The sequence below is a fragment of the Sciurus vulgaris genome (genome assembly GCF_902686455.1).
Source record: "Sciurus vulgaris genome assembly, chromosome: X".
NCBI classification, from domain to species: Eukaryota; Metazoa; Chordata; class Mammalia; order Rodentia; family Sciuridae; genus Sciurus; species Sciurus vulgaris.
In genome coordinates this window covers 126509429-126530895 of record NC_136471.1, presented here as the reverse complement: position 1 = coordinate 126530895, position 21467 = coordinate 126509429, and the positions used below count along the sequence as shown (strand labels likewise).

General features: G+C 38.4%; 1 protein-coding gene across 1 annotated transcript in view; it reads left to right on the top strand.

Moving 5' to 3' along the window:
- The window catches only part of CA5B (carbonic anhydrase 5B), a 40586-nt gene extending 19119 nt beyond the window's left edge, over positions 1-21467 (top strand). The window contains exons 3-8 of the mRNA XM_079123256.1: positions 2221-2418; positions 10050-10168; positions 11774-11869; positions 12701-12763; positions 13746-13901; positions 20161-21467. Coding sequence (XP_078979382.1) covers positions 2221-2418; positions 10050-10168; positions 11774-11869; positions 12701-12763; positions 13746-13901; positions 20161-20340 — 812 coding nt within the window. The 3' untranslated portion in view covers positions 20341-21467. The remainder of the gene's footprint in view (positions 1-2220; positions 2419-10049; positions 10169-11773; positions 11870-12700; positions 12764-13745; positions 13902-20160) is intronic.

The following is a 21467-nucleotide window of genomic DNA, read 5'->3' as shown; positions in this document are numbered from 1 at the left end:
GGATGAAGTGGGTCAACAATTAAGGATGATGAGAACATCATCTTAGGGATCTGACCACTATTCCAGTTCTTCCCTAGTGTTCAGAGACCGTCGACATCTGGCTTTGAAGAATGTAAATTCTCTCATTATCAGTCATACTCTGAGCATCTCTGAGGTGAAGATCTGTGGTCTCTTTGTGCCAGGAATCTTTGAATGTGAATTGGGGCTGTTAAGGTTTTCCAGAAGATTAAAAATCAGTGTGAGCTGGGTGCAGTGGTGTGTGCCTGTAATCCCAGCTTCTCGGGAGGCTGAGGCAGGAGGATCACAAGTTCAAGGCCAGCCTCAGCAACCCAATGAGGCCCTAAGCAACTTAACAGGACCCTGTCTCAAAAAATAAAGAGGGCTGGGGATGTGGCACAGTGGTCAAACACCCCTGGGTTCAATTCCTGGTACAAAAAAAAATCATTGTGATTTGAATCAAATGTAGCTTCTCCCACTCAACAACAGCAATTGGATAATCAATAATAAAATTAAAGGACATATTTAATAAGTCAGTATAAGGTGACACTAAAAGGAGGAAGATTTCACTCCTGACCACAAGATTGCATTCTCATTAGATTATAAGATGATGAATTGTACCAGTTCACATGCGTTTTCTATTTTATAGTTCTGAAACAGAATGTTCTGGATCTTCTCTAAAGTAAATTCTTGTTCTTCATAAGTTCTTTTAGACTAAGGTGGGGAAAAAAATCAAAACTGGATTTGGATGGCTCCAGAGATGAGAGTACTATGTTTTGTGAAAAAAAAAAAAAAAGAAAAGAAAAAATATTGTGCATTAGCACGTAGCTTTTAGCTGTGAACAAGAACTTTTCAATTTTGGCAGTATGGACATTTTAGCCAGGTAATTCTTGCTTGAGGAACCCATTCATCCTATGCCGTGAAGGGTATTTGTCAACATCCCTGACCCCCATTCACTATCGGTAGTCCCTTCTTCCAATTTGGCATCCAAAATAGTTTCCAGATTGCCAAATGTCCCTCAGGGGCTGAACCATTCCCACTGTAGAGAATCACTGGCCTACACACTCAGGAGAGCTAGATGTTGATAGTGCTGGGGCACTTTTGCCAAAACAAAAACAAAACAAACAAAAAAACCAAGACTAAGATCCTGATGTTCAGTTTTGGGCCACTATCAAAGGAAGTGGAATGCCTCCTCCTAAGAATAAAGCAGAGGCAGGTTTCTGTTCTTTATGAAAACAGGATGCCCCTGCCACACACAGGGCATTAGACTAGATACTAGAGTAGCTACCTTTGTTGAATCCTTTTTCATTCTTAGTGGTGGGGCAAGATGCAGGGGGCCACTGATAATGACTTCTGTCCATTCACATTTCTGGTTGGTTTTGATTCTACCCATCCATGATGCTTCTAAAAGACTGGGAACTGGACCACCCCAAAACCACTAGATGGGGGTTCCATTCATCACACGTGGGTGTCTCAACAGGTCTCTGCTAGCAGGAAGTCTGATGATATTTATTGCTGCAAAGCCCTGGGACCTGATTCTGTGGGAAAGAGTCAACCTCAGTCACTTCATCAGTGTCTGTGGGGGACGAACCATGTGTTCACACCATAATAGATGATGTCCACATTCGAGTGACAGGCCAAGAACTTGAGGGACCTTAGCACTGTTGGTATTCTCCCCTGGTCCTGCAGGGCGGCTGCCTGGTTGCTGGCGCAGAGGTGAGCTCAGTGTGCACACTGTGCACGTCAGCGGTTTCCCACTAGCCACCCAGCTGAAAACAGTACTCGATGAAAGTTTGCTTTCCAAAATTCTTCCCCCATTTCCTTGTTGAAAACAAAGTCTGCCATTGGAAATTAAATTGGCTTGGCTTTGTGTTTAAAGCCAGTTTGGGGAAGGGGGACTTGGGAAATTAGCAATGAAACAAAGAAACTAACTTGCAAAAACCCCATTTCCACCTGGCACTAATGGTTTTTTTGTTGCAAGGGGACTGACAACACTGAGTTCAGGTGACATTAGTAGGCAGACTGGGACATGTTGGCTTTTCAAGATGGCAGACGTGAACCCCTGCCAGGTGCTCTCTGGCCTGCCTCTATCCTCTGCTTTAGATAGTTGAGGCTCTGAGTTGCTAATTCTGAAGACTTCCAGTTGCCTTTGACCTCTGTGGGTTCTCCACAAGTGGGATTGCCTTCTGCTCTTGCTAATGGCCCTACCCTGCTCTGTCCTAGTGCATCCACTCTGGGAGAGTGTGGACTTGGTTCCTGGGGGTGATCGACAGTCGCCCATCAACATTCGGTGGAAGGACAGTGTTTATGACCCTGGCTTAAAACCGCTCACCATCTCTTATGACCCAGCCACCTGTCTCCATGTCTGGAATAACGGATACTCTTTCCTTGTGGAATTTGAAGATTCTACGGACAAATCAGGTGAGAGTGAGATCCGGTGGTCCTATTTGCAGTTAAAGGAAGAGTCATATCAATAGCAGTCACATTAAACTGTCTCTGTGGCAGTGTGGACCCCTGTGTTAGCAATGGCATAGAACTCTTTGGTCTTACTTTTTGAATGTAAAAAAAAGTCCCTTACTAGTTTTTATTCATGTTTTCTTTGATTAGTATAACTAATATTTTATTACTAAATATACATATCTCTATAGGTCTATAATTGCTATAGAAAAGAGGATGTCAAATTGACACTTTACCAGAAGTTTATTTTGTATGTGGATATTGAATATGTACTTTTTTTCTGCCTGTTGACTTTACACAGTAATACTATTAGTCATATTTAACTTGTCAGATTGTGGTGCTGGGGATCAAACCCAGGGCCCCTACATCCCTAGTCTGTCCTTAAGGTCTTAAGTGTCTCCACATCCCCATTTTCTACTTTCTCCCTCAGGCTATGACATGATACCAAAACTCTGAGTACCTTACTTACATATTTCAAATAAGAATTGCTCATGTTTCTTCTAGATTCATGGGCTTTTTTCTTAAATTTTCCAAAACACTGGAGTCTATTCCCATCTCAACTGGAAACCTATAATATTATCCTGTATATTAGAATCCCCCAAAGAGCAAGCTAAATTCCTGTGTTCCAGGTAACCATTCTGTACTCTGGCAAGCTCCACTTGTTTCACTTGGAACTCTACCATTATACCTGTCAGAGCTAAACTAATGGTGTTATGGTTTGGATGTGAGGTGTCCCCAAAAGCTCACATTTGAGACAATGCAAGAATGTTTGGAGGAGAAATGATTAGGTCATAGCCTTAACCTAATCAGTGCATTAATCCCTGGTGGGATTAACTGAGTGATAACTGGAAGCAGGTGGGGTGTGGCTGGAGGAAGTGGTTCATTGGGGGGCATGGCTATGGGGTATATATTTTGTATTTGGAGAGTGAAGTCTCTCAGCTTTCTGATCAACATGTGAACTGCTTCTCTCTGCCACACTCTTCTGCCATGATGTTCTGCCTTACCTCAAGCCCCAAGGAATAGAGCCAGACTTCTATGGACTAAGACCTCTGAAAACATCAGCCCTCAAATAGACTTTTCCTTCCCTATGATTGTGCTGGTTGGGTCTTTTAGTCACAGCAGCAAAATAGCTAAGTAAAACAAATGGGTAGACCCAACTTTGGTGAGCCAACTCTCATACATTCATTCTGGATGCAGGGTAGTTCCTTTTTAAGTCTCAGACCTGTCTAGGTCCCTGGTAATCATTTTTCTTTTCTTCTGAGGATCCTAGGTGTTGGTCAGCTTTTAAAGCCCTTGGTAGTCTAGGGACCATTTGTTGCCAATATGCTATTGCTACACTGAGTTAGAAATCTTAGGAAGTTGTTTAATGGGTTTCTTAACCGTGTGAGTTAAGCCCAAGAACTTTCTGGGCAAATAGCTGTTTGTTTTAATTTTCTTTTGAATGATAGATTTAAGATTTTTTTCTGTGTGTATGGTATTTGGGATCAAACCCAGGGCCTCATGCATGCAAGGCAAGCACTCTAGCACTGAGCTACAGCCTTTTTATTTTGAGACAGAATCTCACTAAGTTTCTCAGGCTACCCTTGAATTTGGGATCCTCCTGCCTCAGCCTCCTGAGTAGCTGGAATTATAGGTATGTACCACTGCACCCAATAGATTTAAGGATTCTTATCCATCCATATGAATGAAAAATTTCTGATGGAAAACAAATGAACCATGTTTTCATAATCGCTCTTTTAAAAACCTAAGTCATCTCTTGATCCTACCTTCCCTAGGTGAAATTAATTTCATTTTTAATTTTTTTTCTACAAAATGTGTAAGAAAAATTATAGAGAGGTTGAAAATATTTCATTTGTTTCGTCTGAAAGAACTAAAACTTAGAGTCCCTTTTTATTATGCTTTAATACTTATTTTCTGTAGGACACCAGTAAGTACCTTTCTCCATCTCTTTTTTCCTTTCAGTGACTGCCTCTTATTTCCAGCTTTTTCTTTAGTGCTATTTCTCCATGCAGTTGCAAAACAATCAATAGCATTCAAAGAGGGGGGAAAAAGAGTAAATGAACATGAAAACATAAAAAATAAAGAAAAAGCAAAGATCCTAGACATGAAGACAAGGAAGAAACTATTCCAGAAAAGTTAGAATCTAACATATATCAATGTCTGTGAGTTTCAAAAAACAAAGCAAAACAAAAAAACTACAAACCCTAAGAAATGTGCTACTACAGTGTGCTTTATGAAGATCTGGAATAAAATGAAGGAAAAGGAATCAGGAAAGGTTTGTAACAAAAGCATTATAACAAACCTTATGGAATATAGCTAAAGCAGTACTTCGAGGGACATTTATAGATGAAAATGCCTGTAACAGAGAAGAAATTTCTCAAATCAGTAACCTAGCTTTCCACCTTAAAAAACTAGAAAGAGAAGAGCAAACTAAATCCGAAGCAACAAAGAAGGACATAATAAATAAGAACAGAGCAGAAATCGATAAAATCAAAAGTTGATTCTTTGGAATGATCTACAAAGTTGAATTCTTTAGTTAGGTGGACGGGGCGGGGTGGAGAGAGAGACACGGAGGGAGGGAGGGAGGGAGGGAGGGAGAAGATTCAAATAACTAAAATCTGGAATGAAAGTGGGGATAACACAATCTCCCTTACAGATATTAACAGATTTATAAGAAGGTATGTGTACGTCTCATGTCACTCTCTTCTGGTTATTTATTTTTTTACATTTAGAATTATTACATTCTGTAAAATACATGAAATGAGCAATTATAAAATGCAAATCTGGTTATTGCTTTGTTATCTGGTTCCCTAGAATGGTTACTGATTTTAATAAGTGCATGTGAGAAATAAGAAAATATTATGGGGAAGGGCAATAAATTATCCCTGGGCTGACATGGATGATCCTTATAATTTATCACCTTCCCTGAAATTCCTTTTAATTGACAGTCAAAAGGCATTAAATAGAAGGAGAGGAGGGGAGAGTCCCTTTGTTCTCCTCCTAAGGGTGCTGCTTCCTGTCCCAATCTGCTTCACTCCATGGTTTTACTGGGCATCATAGGCAGGCAATGAACCTAGTAAGAATGTTTTCATAAACATTTTAAGTTCTCCTGCCCTATTTTTGGTTCTACATTTACTTTAAAAAATAATGATGTTGGTGAATTTAGAGTTGGGCAAACATCACTTCAATTCAATTTTAGAATGTTTCCATTGCCCCTAAAGAGTTTTCATGCCCACTTTCTGCATTCATTTTTTTTTCCAGTACCAGGGATTGAACCCAAGGGTACTTAACCACTGAGCCACATCCCCAACCCTTTTTATTTTTAATTTTGAGACAGGGTCTCACTAGGTTGCTTACAGCCTCACTAAGTTGTTGAGGTTAGCTTTGAACCTGCAATCCTCCTGCCTCAACCTCCTGGGCTGCTGGGATTACTGGTGTATGTCACTATGCTGGGCCTTTCGCTTTTATTTGTATGGGTTCTGTGTGTTATCTCTCTCTTCATCATGTCTCTGCTAGCTCCTTCATTTGCACATTGAAATACAAAAAAAGGGAGTGCATATTACAGAGGTTGCTCACTGGGAAACAGACTCCATGTTATTTTTTTCCACATTTTTTATTGATGCATTATAATTATACATAACATATTCCATGTTAGATTTTTTATTTTTGCTATCTAAAATATTTTTACAAGTTTAATCCTTTCTCATTTTAGAGCACAGAAATAACAAAATACCAATGTCAAATACATAAGTATATATTTATTTGATACATCTTTTGACCTACCTTTCTTTCCTTCCTTCCTTCCTTCCTTCCTTCCTTCCTTCCTTCCTTCCTTCCTTCCTTCCTTTCCTTCCTTCCTTCCTTCCTTCCTTCCTTCCTTTTCCTTCCTTCCTTCCTTCCTTTTCCTTCCTTCCTTCCTTCCTTCCTTCCTTCCTTCCTTCCTTCCTTCCTTCCTTCCTTCCTCCTCTTCTTCTTCTTCTTCTTCTTTTCTTTCTTTCTTTCTTTCTTTCTTTCTTTCTTTCTTTCTTTCTTTCTTTCTTTCTTTCTTTCTTTCTTTCTTTCTTTCTTTCTTTCTTTCTTTCTTTCTTTCTTTTTCTTTTTTTTTTGGTACTGGGGATTGAACCCAGGGGTGCTCTACCACTGAGCTACATCCCTAGTCATTTTCTTTTCCTTTTAATTTTGAGACAGGGCATGATAAGTTGCCATATTGGCCTTTAACTTGCAATTCTCCTGCTTCAGCCTCCCAGGTAGCTGGGATTACAGGTGTATACAAAAACACCTGACTTGTTTTCCTCTTTAATTTACTATCATCTGTCTCTCTTCTCTGCTCCATCCTGGGTGACTATACTTCCCCTTCTCCTCCACTCATCTGCTATACCCAACCCCACCCTTTCCCTTTCCATTTGTTCAGGTTACCAGTGATATCCCAATTAAGTTACCTGACAGTCTTGACAGTCAATTTCTTTAGTTCCTGGCTTTATTGTGAATCTACTAAGTGCCAGACGCTGTGGCAGGAGCTCAGAATGCAAAGAGGAAGAAGTGATGGACCCCCACCTTTAAGGAGCTTATAGTGTGGTGGGGAGACAGACCCTAGGAGAGATGATGCTATTGCATACTGCTAAGTGCTGTGACAGTGTACACACGAGTCTGGGGAGAAAGATTCTTGATAGAGGTGACACCTGGGTGATCTACATAGAGGTAGAAGTGTGAGGTGATGTGATTCTTGTGTTAGGTGTTACTGTGATGTAATGTGTAAGAAGGAGGTGAAAGAGAGCAAGTCCAGAGGTAGGCAAGAGCTGATTCATGGTGAGTTTTGTAGACTGTGCTCATAGCCTGGGAATATGGGCACAATTTGTCTGGGTGCTCTAGCTCCAAGTTTCTCATAGGGCTGTGATGGAGTTATCAGTTTTGGTTGGGGTCTCATCTCAAGGCTTCTCTGGCAAAGGAGCCTCTTGCAAACTCACTCAAGTGCCTGTTAGCTTGATTCTGTTTTTCTCAGAACCTCCATTCCTGGGTGGCTGATGGCTGAAGGCCACCCTCATTTCCTCACCATGCAGTCTTCTCCATGGGGCAGGCAAGCAAGTGGGGAGTCAGAGAGGGCAAGCAGAATGGAAGCCAGTCTTTTTGTAAGCTCATCCCAAAAGAGACACCTTCTTACTTTTGCCCATAGAAGCAAGTCATGAGCTCCAGCTCACATCCAGGGGAAGGGATTATACAAGGTTGTGAATACCAGGGAGTGGGGATCATTGGGTGTTGAGTTAGAAGCTGCTAAAACACATGGTGAATGATACAGCCAATTCACTGAAACTGAGGGTTTTTTCCTACGAAGTATGTGGTCTTAAACACATTACACAGTAGAATACACCCCTGTCTCATCCTTCCCCTATGTATGATTTATATAGGTATGGTGCCCAGCATATGGTAGGGACTTGCTAATTTTTCAAGGTAGCAAGTGCCAGAGTCCGATGCTGAACCACTAACCTCTTCTCTCCCAGTTGTACTTACAGTTCAGGGAGGGAATGAGAATGAGACTGGAAGTGAGGGACATGGATGGCAGAGGTGGCCATGGTGAAGAACTGGTAGGCCTACTTAAGGGGGCAGCCATTTTTCCCACCAAGCGTGTAACCCGGGGGGATTGTGTGCCCATCATGGCCATGGCATTTGATTCCCATAAGTTGGAGATGTAGGTTGGCCAGCTTTAAATATTGGCAACTAATTTGAAAATTTGTTTAGTAGCATGTGCACCAATACCATGTGGGTGAATCAAAACTCACCTGAAGACCAATTCTGCCCCTCAGCCACCTGTTGGTGACATCTTCTCTCTGCCCTGTTCATCATCTTTGGAGGAGACACTCAGTAAGGGTCTTGGAGATATAGCCAGGATTGTTCTAGGGACAGGAGAGGAAAGCTGACCTTTAACCTGAGACCAGAACTTCAATTTTGTTCAACAGATTGGATTCAGTATTTGCCAAAATCATGCTCACTATTTGAAGTTGGTGTAGAAAAGTAAGATTTTTTGAAAGATATTTTATTTTGACTTCAGTTCATTTTAGTACTGTTCTTCTATTACCCTAGTGAATCATGTGGTATTATTCTCTGCATCTCTCCTGCCCCCTAAACATAATAGGTCACTGGTGTCTTCACTTGCATCTTACAAAACTGATTTTTAAAGAAAATTATGTAAGAATCTTTCAAAGCCAGTAAGATACATAGCAGACCATCGCATGATACATCCAGTGTTATTTGGTCCTTGGGATTGCTGTACTTGATCATTTGTGCACATAAAATTCAACTGAGGATCATTAAGATGAATAGGATGGATGACTTTAATGATGTCACATTGGTTTGACTGTGTTCAGATATTGTCAGGGTCTGATCAAGTAGAGGAAATGACAAACTAATATGCCTTAGCAAATTCAAGGGGAAAAAATCAGTACAACTCAAAGTCCAAGGAAGGGTGACTTTAAAAGCTTACTTTTTCTGAATATTTATTTTCTCTATAATATATTGATTTTATTAGTTTCAGAAAAGTAGTCTTGTTTAGCATATTAATTATTCAACATTGTAAAGCCAGCAGTAAAGTGTATAGATGATTCTCATTGTTCACTCTGCTCAAAGGGAGATAAATGATCATTTATATGCTTTTAATTGATAATAGTTATGCATATTTATGGGGTACAATGTGATGGTGTGTGTGTGTGTGGTGCTGCAGATTGAACCCAGAGTTTTGCACATGACATGCTAGGCAAGCTCTCTACCACTGAGCTACATCACCAGCCCTCTTTTTGTTATTTTAAGATAGAATGTTGCTAAGTTGCCCACCCTGGCCTTGAACTTGTGATCCTCCTACCTCAGCCTCCCAAGTAGTTGGGCTTATAGGCATGTGCCACTATAGACCACATGTGATGTTGTGATTTATATATCCATTATGTAATGTTATATCAAGCTAATTAACATATCCATCACTTCACATACTTACTCCTTTTTGTAGTGAGAACATTTTAAAATCTACATTTTTATCAATTTTGAAATATACAATACATTATTATTAACCATGGTCACTATGCTGTGCAATAGATCTTGAGAACTTATTCCTCCTGTCTCACTGAGACTGTGTACCTTTTGGCCAACATCTCCTGGGCAATAATTTTTGACTTGCAAATTTCCTATTTCATTTCAATGAAAGGGAAAGAAACATTAGTATCTCCAAAAGTTGAAAAGCAAATTGTTACTGTATAAAAAAGAGAGTATCTTTTGTCCCTGTATTTGTTTTATCGAATTGGGTTGGATAAATATGCTAACAGAAACTTGCATTTTATTGTGCACCAAAGAAACTATAGGATATAAAAATAAGTCAAGAATTGGCCTTTAACAATTGCACATAGCTTTGGTGGTTAAATCTTAATGTCATTTGATCTTGCCCTTATACATGTATTGACTGCAAAGAAATCAATTTATAAATATTTGTATATAGTGTAGTGTGTACTCCATTTCAGACAATTCACAAAGATGGTCCACCTGCAGGTTCAGCCTTTTCCCTACCTTTCCCCACAGTGTAAGTAGCTACCCTTGAACTGTTGAATGTTTCATTTCAGTGATTGAAGGAGGACCCCTGGAACACAACTATAGACTGAAGCAGTTCCATTTTCACTGGGGGGCAATCGATGCCTGGGGCTCTGAGCACACTGTGGACAGCAAATGCTACCCAGCAGAGGTATGTTGAGAAGGTCAGGAACTGAGACAACGGGGGAGAGGTGGGGATAGTCCTAAGGTTTCTAGTTCTGAGAAGTTAGCAGGAAGGATGAGGTGGTTCCGATAAATTCTACATAGCTTGGTCAGGGGCATATTTGATTATTTGCAGCCTAGAAATGTAAAAATTATGTACATGTGAAATAGTATGGTTGAAATGAAACTTAAGATTCTGAAACTGTCTGACATGGTGGCACACAACTGTAATCCCAGCTACTTGATCTGCTGAGACAGGAGGATTGCAAATTCAAGGCCAGCCTGGGAGATTTAGCAATACCCTCAGCAATTAATTGTTTCAAAATAAAAAGTAAAAAGATGAACCGGGCACACTGGTGCATGCCTATAATTCCAGTGACTTGAGAGAGTGAGGTAGGAGGATCACAAGTATGAGGTCAGCCTCAGCAATTTAGTGAGACCCTGTCTCAAAATAAAAATAAAAAGGGCTGGGGGCCTGGGGCTGTAGCTCAGTGGTAGAGCGCTTGCCTTACACAGGTGAGGCACTGGGTTTGATCCTCAGCACCACATAGAAATAAATAAAGATATTGTGTCCATCTACAACTAAAAAGCATCCTTTAAAAAAAAAGGGCTGGGGAAGTAGCTCAGTGGTAAAGCAGCACTAGGTTAAATCTCCAGTACCAAAATAAGGAAATAAATAGGACTGGGGATGTAGTTCAGTGGTAAAGTGCCTCTGGGTTCAATTTCCTGTACCACAAACCAAAACAAACAAGCAAATCCAGAAACTGAATTCTTCCAGAATTCTAAACTAGGCTCAAACTATTGCCCAAAGTACTAATCCAGGCAATGGTGCACAGCCACAGGTTGAATTAATCCAAATGAGAAATGTGTGGCTTAAATGAAGGCTCTTGCAATAGAAATAGAAATAAAAACATGTATTAAATATTTCTGAAATAAAAACACTAGGGCCTGGAAGTGGGATCCTCTTCAAGAGAAAAGAAGACAAAGTTAACCATGACCTTGAGGTGTCTAACTCGGAGGCTGGGTAATAATGCAGTCACTCATGAATGATAGATGAGGAATGATTTATAAGGAAATATAAAGAGAGCATAAGGAAATAGAATTTCTTCTTACAACCTTCCCCCCAATTCTGTTTGAAATGTGTTAAAAATGAAAACACTTTGTAAGTGGTCATCCTGCCAAAAAGAAATCTGTCTTCAACTCCTGTCTAATTTCCATAGGGAGGATCTCTTTCTGTTAGCATATAAACATCCTTGCTCTCTTAGATGCAAACAGACTTTGGATATTAGTATTTCATGCAAAATCAAAATGGGAATGAACAAATGTTGATTCCTTACTGAATGTTACTTTGATATGTGAATTTATTTTTCTCCATTAATAAATCCCTCTCTTCCAAAGTAATATTAATTGTTCTTGCCTAAATTTTCCCCGTTTTCAATGTCTTATTTTACACCTGATTGTCATATGCTTTTTTTAGTAGCTTTATTTGGGGTGAAGAAACATGATTAAATGTGAATGTTGAATGAGGCTGTCCGTTTATTTGCGAGTGATCCTGTAGGGTTATATGTTAAACTCACTTGGAATGATGTTTCAGCTGCACTTGGTACATTGGAATGCAGTCAAGTTTGAAACCTTTGAGGATGCAGCACTGGAAGAAAATGGTTTGGCTGTGATAGGAGTATTTTTAAAGGTAAAAACCAAAAAACACCCTATCAGCTTTAAACAATGTCTTGGTTTCAAGAAATGAAAAGATAGCTGGGCACTGTGGTGCATGCCTGTAATCCCAGAAGCTCTGAAGGCTGAGGCAAGAGAATTGCAAGTTCAAAGCCAGCCTCAGCAACTTAGTGAGGCCCCAAGCAACTTAGTGAGACCCTGTCTCTAAATTAAAAAATTAAAAAATGGCTGGGAATGCGGCTCAGTGGTTAAGCGGCCAGTACCAAAATAATAATAATAATAATAATAATAATAATAATAAATTAAAAAATAAAAGGTCTTGGGTATGGCTCAGTGATTAAGCACTCCTGGGTTCAATCCCAGGTACCAAAAATAAAAAGATAGAACACTACAATATAGTTTATTTATTTTAAGAGTATTAAGGATCGATATTCTGGTAAAATAATGCTTAAAACACAAGATTATGGACAACATTATAATCAAAAGCCATCTGTGGCAATTGAGCCCTTGAAATGTAGTTAGTGCAAATGCAGAATAATTTCTAATTTTAATTAATTTAAAATTCAGTGTAAGAACTTAATACTTACTTAGTGTAAGATACTTAATAGGGGCTGGAGGCACTTTTCCCTGCAAGCACCTGGCCTCTCAGCAAACAACCTACTCATTTGTTTTGTATCTAATTGAATTCAGTGATGTTTATAACATTCTCCATTATCAGCTTAAGTCTAGTTTCAGTCCCGTGGTTTATTTACATGTAATCATCAGGTGGTTAATTTTAATTCCCATTCTGTTATAGTTTCTACCGTGAGATGTCGGTTGTTATTAATGTTTTCTCTTTGTTCTTTAGCTAGGCAAACATCATAAAGAGCTACAGAAGTTGGTAAATACTTTGCCATCAATTAAGCATAAGGTAATATTTTTTTCTAAGTCACTTTTTTTTCCCAATCCCAGAGTGGAGACATTAGCAGGCACTTTGCACCAGGAAGTATAATTAAGTGAACTGTGTTCAGGTGCTCTTTCAACACTGCCATGGAAGGAGACTTCGCAGGAACTTGTGTTAAGAGACCCCCCTGGCCCTGGGTTCCACTGCAGGGCACGGATGTGATTGCATTGATGGGCACTGAGCTTTCTGGTTTTGCTGCCATGCCACTGTGGACTCAAGACTCAGGAACATACTACTTTCCCTCCTTTGTTCCCAACACCAGTGCCTTGCAAGTCCTTGTGAAAACACCCAGAGCAGTCTTCTTTGCTGTATAGGGAGGAAGCAAGAAAAGTCCCATAGAGACTTGATTTGTTTGGCTGTAGAGAACAATGACCCATACCCTTTTTCTAGTCCCCAAGATGAAGTTGTCCACAGTCAGCATCCCAAAGGGCCTGCTCCTTGGAAGTCTGTTTGTCATTCCTTTCTTCTCCTCTTTCCCTCCCTTACTTTCCTTCTTTCCCCTTATCCACCCCCCTCTCTTTCCCTGTCTCTTCAGTCCAGAATTCTGGCTACTCCTGATTTAAACTGCATTTCCAAAAAGGACAATTCTGGATTAGTTTGTCTTGGAAAGGAGAGGTCTCCTTGTTTATGCAGCAGCCACTACCTAATACATCCCAATAGTAGAGGGGACCACCTGCTATAGACTCATCAGAACTGAGAGAGAAAATGGTTTTGGCTGTTTTCCTACTGAGAAATATCAGAAATACACAGTTGATTGTAGAAACCAAGCCTGGACACGATTCTGTGTTAAGCAGCAATGATTCTTCAGGAAGCTGCCCAGGGTGCCTGGAGCTCCCTTGAACCACTGTTGGTCCCCAGACCCCCTGAGAATCATTGCCTGAGTGGTTTTCTAATTTCTGAGTGTTTTTCATTACTGAATAATGGCTGGATGACTTCTTCTCGTGTTTAGGACACCCTTATGGAATTTGGGTCATTTGACCCTTCCTGCCTGATGCCTGCCTGCCCAGATTACTGGACCTACTCCGGGTCTTTGACTACCCCGCCACTCTCTGAGTCTGTCATCTGGATCATTAAGAAGCAGCCAGTAGAGGTTGATCATGATCAGGTACGTTATTTCCACATGCTCCATCTGCAGAAACCCTCGTCTGCCTGTCTAAAAAAAGGTTGGGCTCAAACTTTGACAGTTTCAATACCTTATCTTATTTGGATATGATTTAGGAAATGTTTCAGATTAACTCAAAAGAAGAGTTCAAACAAGGAAGAACATAAGTTGCTTGCTTCTGTATTTAACAATTACCTGTTTTATGCATTGTGCATTTTATATATAACATGAAACGCTATATAAAATCAAGACCCATTTAAAGAGAAGAATGGAGTCTGGAAATGAAATATATTCAAAACCCTTTAAAATCCTTAAGGGAATTTTGCAATAGCATCTCAAGATAAAAATTATCTAAGAATGAGTGTCCAGGAATTTTAAAGTAAGTTAGTTGTTTTAAACCTGGGATTAATTTTTTCCCTGGAAGTTAAGTTTGAATGGTAGCTACTATGTCAATATACAGAATACTGTTTAATTCATAATACAACTAAAGTACAATAGTATTTGCTCATAATTGCTTTATGGGATTTAAAAAATTCACTACAAACCACTTTTACAAAAATGAAGCCTTCTAAACTCTTTTTTTTTTATGTGGCCAGGATAACTGATACTAACATCCATTGAAAATTGAACCCCTCCTCAAAAGCTCTGAATTGATATCTCTGAAGAACATACAAGCTAAAAAAACTAAAATAATAGAATCCAAAATAAAAAATCCAGAAGTACATTAGAAGAACTATATGCTTTGTCCAAGTAGTATATATTGTAGTAATGCAAGAAGGATGATTCACTACTAAGGTGATATTAATATAATTCATTATATCAGTGAATCTAATGTTTAAAAGTCATATTATTTCCATAGATTCTTTTTTTTCATTTTTTGTACTGGGGATTGAACCCAGAGGTACTTTACACTGAGCTATGATTCCCTAGCCCTTTTTATTTTATTTTTTATGAGATAGGGCCTCACCTAGTTGCTGAGACTGGCCTCGAATTTGCGATCCTCCTGTTTTAGCCTCCCCAGTTGTTGGGATTGCAGGCATGTGCTGCCATCACACTTGGATTCTTTAGATTCTTAAAAGACATTTGTAAAATTTTCTATTCAGTACTTATTTGTTTTGCACTACTGTGGATTGAACCCAGGGGTGCTCTACCACTGAGCTACATCCCTGGCCCTTTTTTACTTCTTATTTTGAAACAGGGTCTCACTAAGTTGCCCAGGCTGGTCTTGAACTTGCAATCCTCCTGCCTGAACTTCCCAAATAACTGGGTTTACAGGCATGTGCATCTGGCAGTTTTTAATAATTTTTAATAAAATAGAAATGAATAGAGACTTCCCTAATATGATAAAAGAGATTGATCTCAGTTCAAAAAGTAAATACAGAACTAGGGATGTGATTCAGTGGTAGAACATCTATCTAACATGGGTGATGCCCTGGTTTTGATCTCCAGCACTGAAGAAAAAAAAAAAAAAAAAGAAAGAAAAGAAAGAAGAGTAAATACAGTTGTCACTTGGTGTCTGCACAGGATTGGTTCATCTGTGGATGCTCAAGCCCTTACATGAAATGGCATTATATTTGCATATGACCTACATACATTCTACTGTATACTTTAAATCATCTCTAGATTACTCGTATTACAATGTATATCCTACGTACACAGATGTTATAATGTATTGTTCAGGGAATAATGAGAAGAAAAAAGTCTGTATGTGGTCAGGACAGGTGCAATTTTTTTCCCCAATACTTTTGATCCATAGTTGGGTGAATCCACAAATGTGGAATCCATGGATTCAGGGGACTAACTATAGTATATATTATTACCATATTAAATTTTATATTAAATTATATTCTGGAATTATCAGGGTATAGTGGGGTGTGTCTGTTGACCCAGCTAAGGCTTATGCAGGAAAATCTCTTGAGCCCAGGAATTTGGGGCCAGTCTGGGAAGCAAAGTAAGACCCTGTCTCTTTAAAAAAAATTATGTTCTTGAAATAGCCAATACAATTAGACCAGAAAATAAAAAATAAATAAGAGAAAAATAAAATACTACTATAAAATAAGCTAATTTGGTGATTACTGGAGTAAAATATTAATTTATATAAATAAAAATATATTTGAAATATATAAATCACAATCAGTTAAAAGATGTAATGGAAGAAAGAACCCTATTTCTAATAGAAACAAAAATATAAAATACTTTGAAATAAGTTTAAGAAGGGAATGCAATAATAAAACTTAAAATATTCCTGCAGGATACAAAGAAGATGAGTTAGTAAAATTCATAATCATATTATTGGATAGGAAGACATCATAAAGACACCTTTGCTATCTATTCTCCTGAAGTTGTTATTCTTTATGAATTGTTTATTCTCCATAAACTTAATATAGCCTCGATATATATATATATATATATCAATAGAATTTTTAAAAAAATTTTAGTTGTAGATGGACACAATACCTTTATTTTATTTATTTATTTTTATGTGGTGCTGAGGATCGAACCCAATGCCTCACGTGTGCTAGACGAGGGCTCTACCACTGAGCTATAACCCCAGCCCCTCACCAATAGAACTTTAAATAGGTATGTTACTTCCAAATTCAAATAAAAATAGGAAAGTATACATAACCAGGGAAAATTCTAAAAGAGAAAATGAGGAATGATTATATTCACAAAGTTATAAAGACTCAATTAAATACTATGGTACTGATGCATGAATAAAGAGAACAATTAAGTGAAGTATGTTAAGGATCTGCCAAGAAACAGAACCAATGATGGGAGGGGAGGGAGAGAGAAAGAAAGAAAGAAAAAGAATATGAATTAGTATTAGGGTCCTCTAGAGAAACAGAATAGAATGTATATAATTATAAGAGGAGATTTGATTAGATTGGCTTACATGTTCAGAGGCTGGAAATCAGTAACTGCCCAGTCCAAGAAATTGGAAGCCTCAGAACAAGAAGGACCAATGATGCAGCCTCAGTCTGAGGCTGAAGACCTGGGAGCACCCTGGAGAGTCATTGGTATAAATCCACACTCAAAACCTGAAAAATCTGGAGTCATGTCCACAGCAATGGCAGCATCAAAAACTTCACCCACTCTAGGAGAATGGTGCTTGCACACATGTGAACTTGTGAGTTTCCCCTTTCTCCTGATGTTTGTTCCATCCGGGGCCCCCAGCCTACTGGATGGCGTGACCAAATTCAAGGCAGGTTTTCCCCTCACAGTTCTCTGACCCATATGCCAGTCATCTCTGAAAACACCTTCATAGACTCGCCCAGAAGTGTGCTTTAACAACTTCAAGGTATCTCTCAATCCATCAAGTTAACAACCAAGATTAACTATCACAGAGATGGAGATAGAGATTTAGATAAGATTTAGATAGAGATGGAGATAAGATTTTTTCATGGGATTATGGAGGATGAGAGTCCCAGGAAAGCTGGTAGGGTAGCCCAAGGGCTAGAGACCTGATCAGCCAATGATGTAGATCCCATTCCTGGTCTGAAGGCCGAGAATTAGGAGCTCCAAAGGGCATAAGATTGATGTGTCAGTTAAAAAATAGTCACAGAAAGAGCAAATCCAACCTTCTACCTTTTTGTTCTATTCAGGCCCTAATGGATTGGATGATGTCCATCCACATTGGGAAAGCTATCTTCCTCACCTCGTCTACCAATTCAAATCCTAAATCTCCTTAGAAAACACCCTTACACACATACCCAGACATAATGTTTAACTAGCTATCTGGCATCCCTGGCCCAATCAAGTTGGCACATAAAATTAGATATTATAGGAAAAAATAATAAGTTCAGAATTATGTCCAAATACATATGATAATTTATTTTAGGATAAAGAAAGCATCTCAGTTCAATGAGGGGAAATGATATAGCATTCAGTAAGTACTACTGAAGAACAACTGAGGATTTAAAGGGTTGAAAAAATTTGGATCCAGCATTCAAACTATTAAATGCAAAAAATACCATCATAAAAATCCTAGGAATAACCTGGGCACAGTGGCACACACCCATAATCCCAGCAGCTAGGGAGGCTGAGGCAGGAGGATCACAAGTTCAAACCCAGCCTCAGCAATGCCGAGGCGCTAAGCAACTCAGACCCTGTCTCTAAATAAAATACAAAATATGGCTGGGGGCGTGGCTCAGTGGTTGAGGGCCCTGAGTTCAATCCCTGGTACACCCCTCACCCCCCCAAAAAAAAATCCTAGAATACGCATAGGAAAATCCTTTCATACCTTCAAATGGAAGAAGCTTTATCTAAGTATAATATAAAAGAAATCTAAAATAAAACAGCTAGAAAATGAGACTACATATTTTTAAAAATTCTCTGATAAAAACCACCATAAATAAATGACAAATAACAGATTTTTGACTGCCCATAAATCTAGGCTTTGTGGCCTACCCATTTTCTGCTACTATTCTTCATATTTAAAAATTGTCATAACACCACTAAGTTAAAAAATAAATAAATCAGAGGGTCAGTAGACCATGTGAGGAATTTTCAAATAAAATTTCAACACAGGAAATTCAGTAAGAAAACTGTTACTGTCAACTAATCCTAGTCATCTATAATCCTAACACTCAGTGTTATTCATTGTTTGGGTAAATTCTGCTGGTCTATTATCTATATAAATATATGTAATTTTTGTAACAGAATCATTCTATGCATACTATTTTGCTTGTCTTTTCACTCAGTGATGTACAGAACATTTAATAGATAATAAACATCTTTGATATAATTTTTAATGGATATATACTAGTCCATTTTATTGATCTCATGTCACCTTTTATTACATACTTTATGGTACTTGGGTTGTTTCTAATCTTTTGCAATTAGCTGAATAAAAAAATTAACATTAATTACTTATACAGCTTCCTAATTTCCTAAGGCATATGTGTAATTTGCAAATACAACCACTGTGTTTAGTACTTGCCTCTGATCATAGTCCTACTTCTTCAGTTTTATTTGGCCTGAAGTCTTTGCTTCAACAAATAGAATTTTCTTTTTTCTTTTTCTTCTTCTTTTGTCAGGCCTTGTGCATGCTGGGCAAGTGCTCTACCATTGAGCTACACCCCCAGCCCTCCAAACAAATTTTCACATGCTTACTTACTGTGTCCCAGGCTATTCTATCTAGCCACGGCCAGATTGACAGGAAATGACATAACAGATTTTCTGGCTAGCTTGAAGTAGTATGCTATAACATGGCTGCTAAGAAAGCCAAGGGGTATTGCCACATCAAAGAACAAGTCCTTAATATTTTGGGTTGCTTCTTCTGTATTGAGTTATACCATCCAATACAATAGACACTAGCCATGTGTGGTCACTTATATTTAAATATAAATAAACTTAAATAAAAATTCAGTTTCTCAGTCACGCTGTTCACCTGGTCACATTTCAAGTACTCAGTAGCCATATGTAGCTTGTGGTTACCAGGATGGACCATGCAGAGGATATTTCTACCATTATAGAAAGTTCCATTGAACAGCACCAGTATGGGCATCTCATAAGACCTCTTGTATTAGTTCTTTGCTCACAGTCCAAAGTGTGATGAGCAATCAATTATACATTTTTATGTTAATGATTTGGTAAAATTTTTTAAAAACATTTTTAAGCAAAGAGATGAAGTAACTTTGATAATCTTTGATAAATGGTTAATATTGTTGCCAAAAGGTTGGTCCTCATCCCCAACGCAAATCCTATGAGGACACAGTTTTGAGGAAAAGGAAAAAGAAGGTTTATTGCTTTGCTAGCAAAGGAGAAACAGTGGACTCCTATCCCAAGAGCTATGATTTTGCCCTTTGGCAGGAACAGGGGATTTTTAAAGAGGTGATTCAGAGAAAATGAGATCAGGAAGGAGAAGGTTAGGGAAAAGATCAGGGCAAAGAAGATCAGGGAGAAGGTCAGGGAAAAGAAGGTTGGGAAAAAGAAAAAAAAAACATGTAAATTTCAAAGCAACAAGGGATATAATCAAAGCATCAAGTGAATCCCTAATACAATATGGGGGACAGGGCCTTTGTTCTCAGTCTTCTGATCCCAAGTGCATGGCTGGTTTCATCCCCTTCTCACACAAAGATGGCCAAACAGCATTTTATTCCTTGTGGAAGGGTGAAGGCATCTTACTTAGAAATAACTTGTTCTGAATCCAAATTGAGATAAAATGTTTTAGAATTAAGAAAAATGAAAGTTATTTATTCATGTGATAAAGCTGGTTTTCTACTAAAATTATTTGTCCCTTTAAAACATTTTTTTTTTTTAGCTTGAGCAATTTCGGACCCTGCTTTTCACTTCTGAGGGGGAGAAAGAGAAGAGAATGGTGGACAACTTCCGCCCCCTTCAGCCCCTGATGAATCGCACTGTCCGCTCATCCTTCCGCCATGATTACGTGTTGAATATACAAAAGAACCCCAAGAAAGTTGCCAGCCAAGTGACTCCCTAAGATGTTCATATCTAGGCAATATTTTGCTTCAATACATATTAGCTTTAAAAAATTATTAACTAGACTATTTTTAAGTGCCTGCATTTAAATACACATTTCTTCTGCATTTCAAAGTTACTATCTTTGTAAGGCAGGGACAGGGAGACAGAACAATAGAAAAATAACTGATTGGTTAATATTGGGTTACTTTAGGTTACAATTTTTTTGTGAAAGGATTAAGGCAGAGGGAACTTCATTACTAGGCCAAATGAAACTGGCCTGTTTGGGAAATTTGGCTATTATCTCTCTAATCCTGATTTCTCAGAAAGTGAGATAAACAGTTTTGTTTCTGCTTGGTCAAGTGGAACTTTAGTATGAGTGATTTCATTTTGATTTTTAGCCTGGTTTGTTGGGGAGGAGCTTAATCCAAAACAATGGCCTCCTATAATTTTTGTTGAACAATTTCCCCCTTTTAGTCAGACTTTCACCACCTTTGGGCATTAGTGCTATTCTTAGTTACCATCATCTTGGTCTTCTGGTCTCAACATGTCACTCATAGGTTAGATGTGTGTTTATAGGTATGAGAGTATTTCATCAATCTTTAAGAAATGCTCTTTGGTAAACAAGTTATTTGGTTGATAACATACATACAATGGGATATTATGTTACCTTTAAAAGAAGAAAATCCTGTCACATATATAATGTGGATGAACCTTGAATACATTATGCCAAGTGAAATAAGCTAGTCACAGAAAGGCACTGCATGATTCCACTTGTATGAAGTATCTAAAGTCATCAAAGTTAGTGGAAAGGTGGTTGCCAAGAGCTGCAGGGAGAGGGGTTAGGAATTCATGCTTAGTAGATATAGAGCTTCAGTGTTGCAAGATAAAAGAGTTTCAGAGATATGTTGAATGTAAATATAAGTAACACTATTGAACTGGACACTTAAAAATGCTTAAGATGGTAAATTAAAAAAATGATTAAGATGGTAAATTTTATGTGTATTTAACCACAGAAGTAAAAAATTAATTCAGTAGGGAAAAGATGGATAGAATTGGAGTTATATATTCAAATTTGAAGGACATCTCTAAGCAAAGGAGGGTGGTGAAGGCTTTTGCATGTTGCTTTAGAAAATGCATAAAATTCTT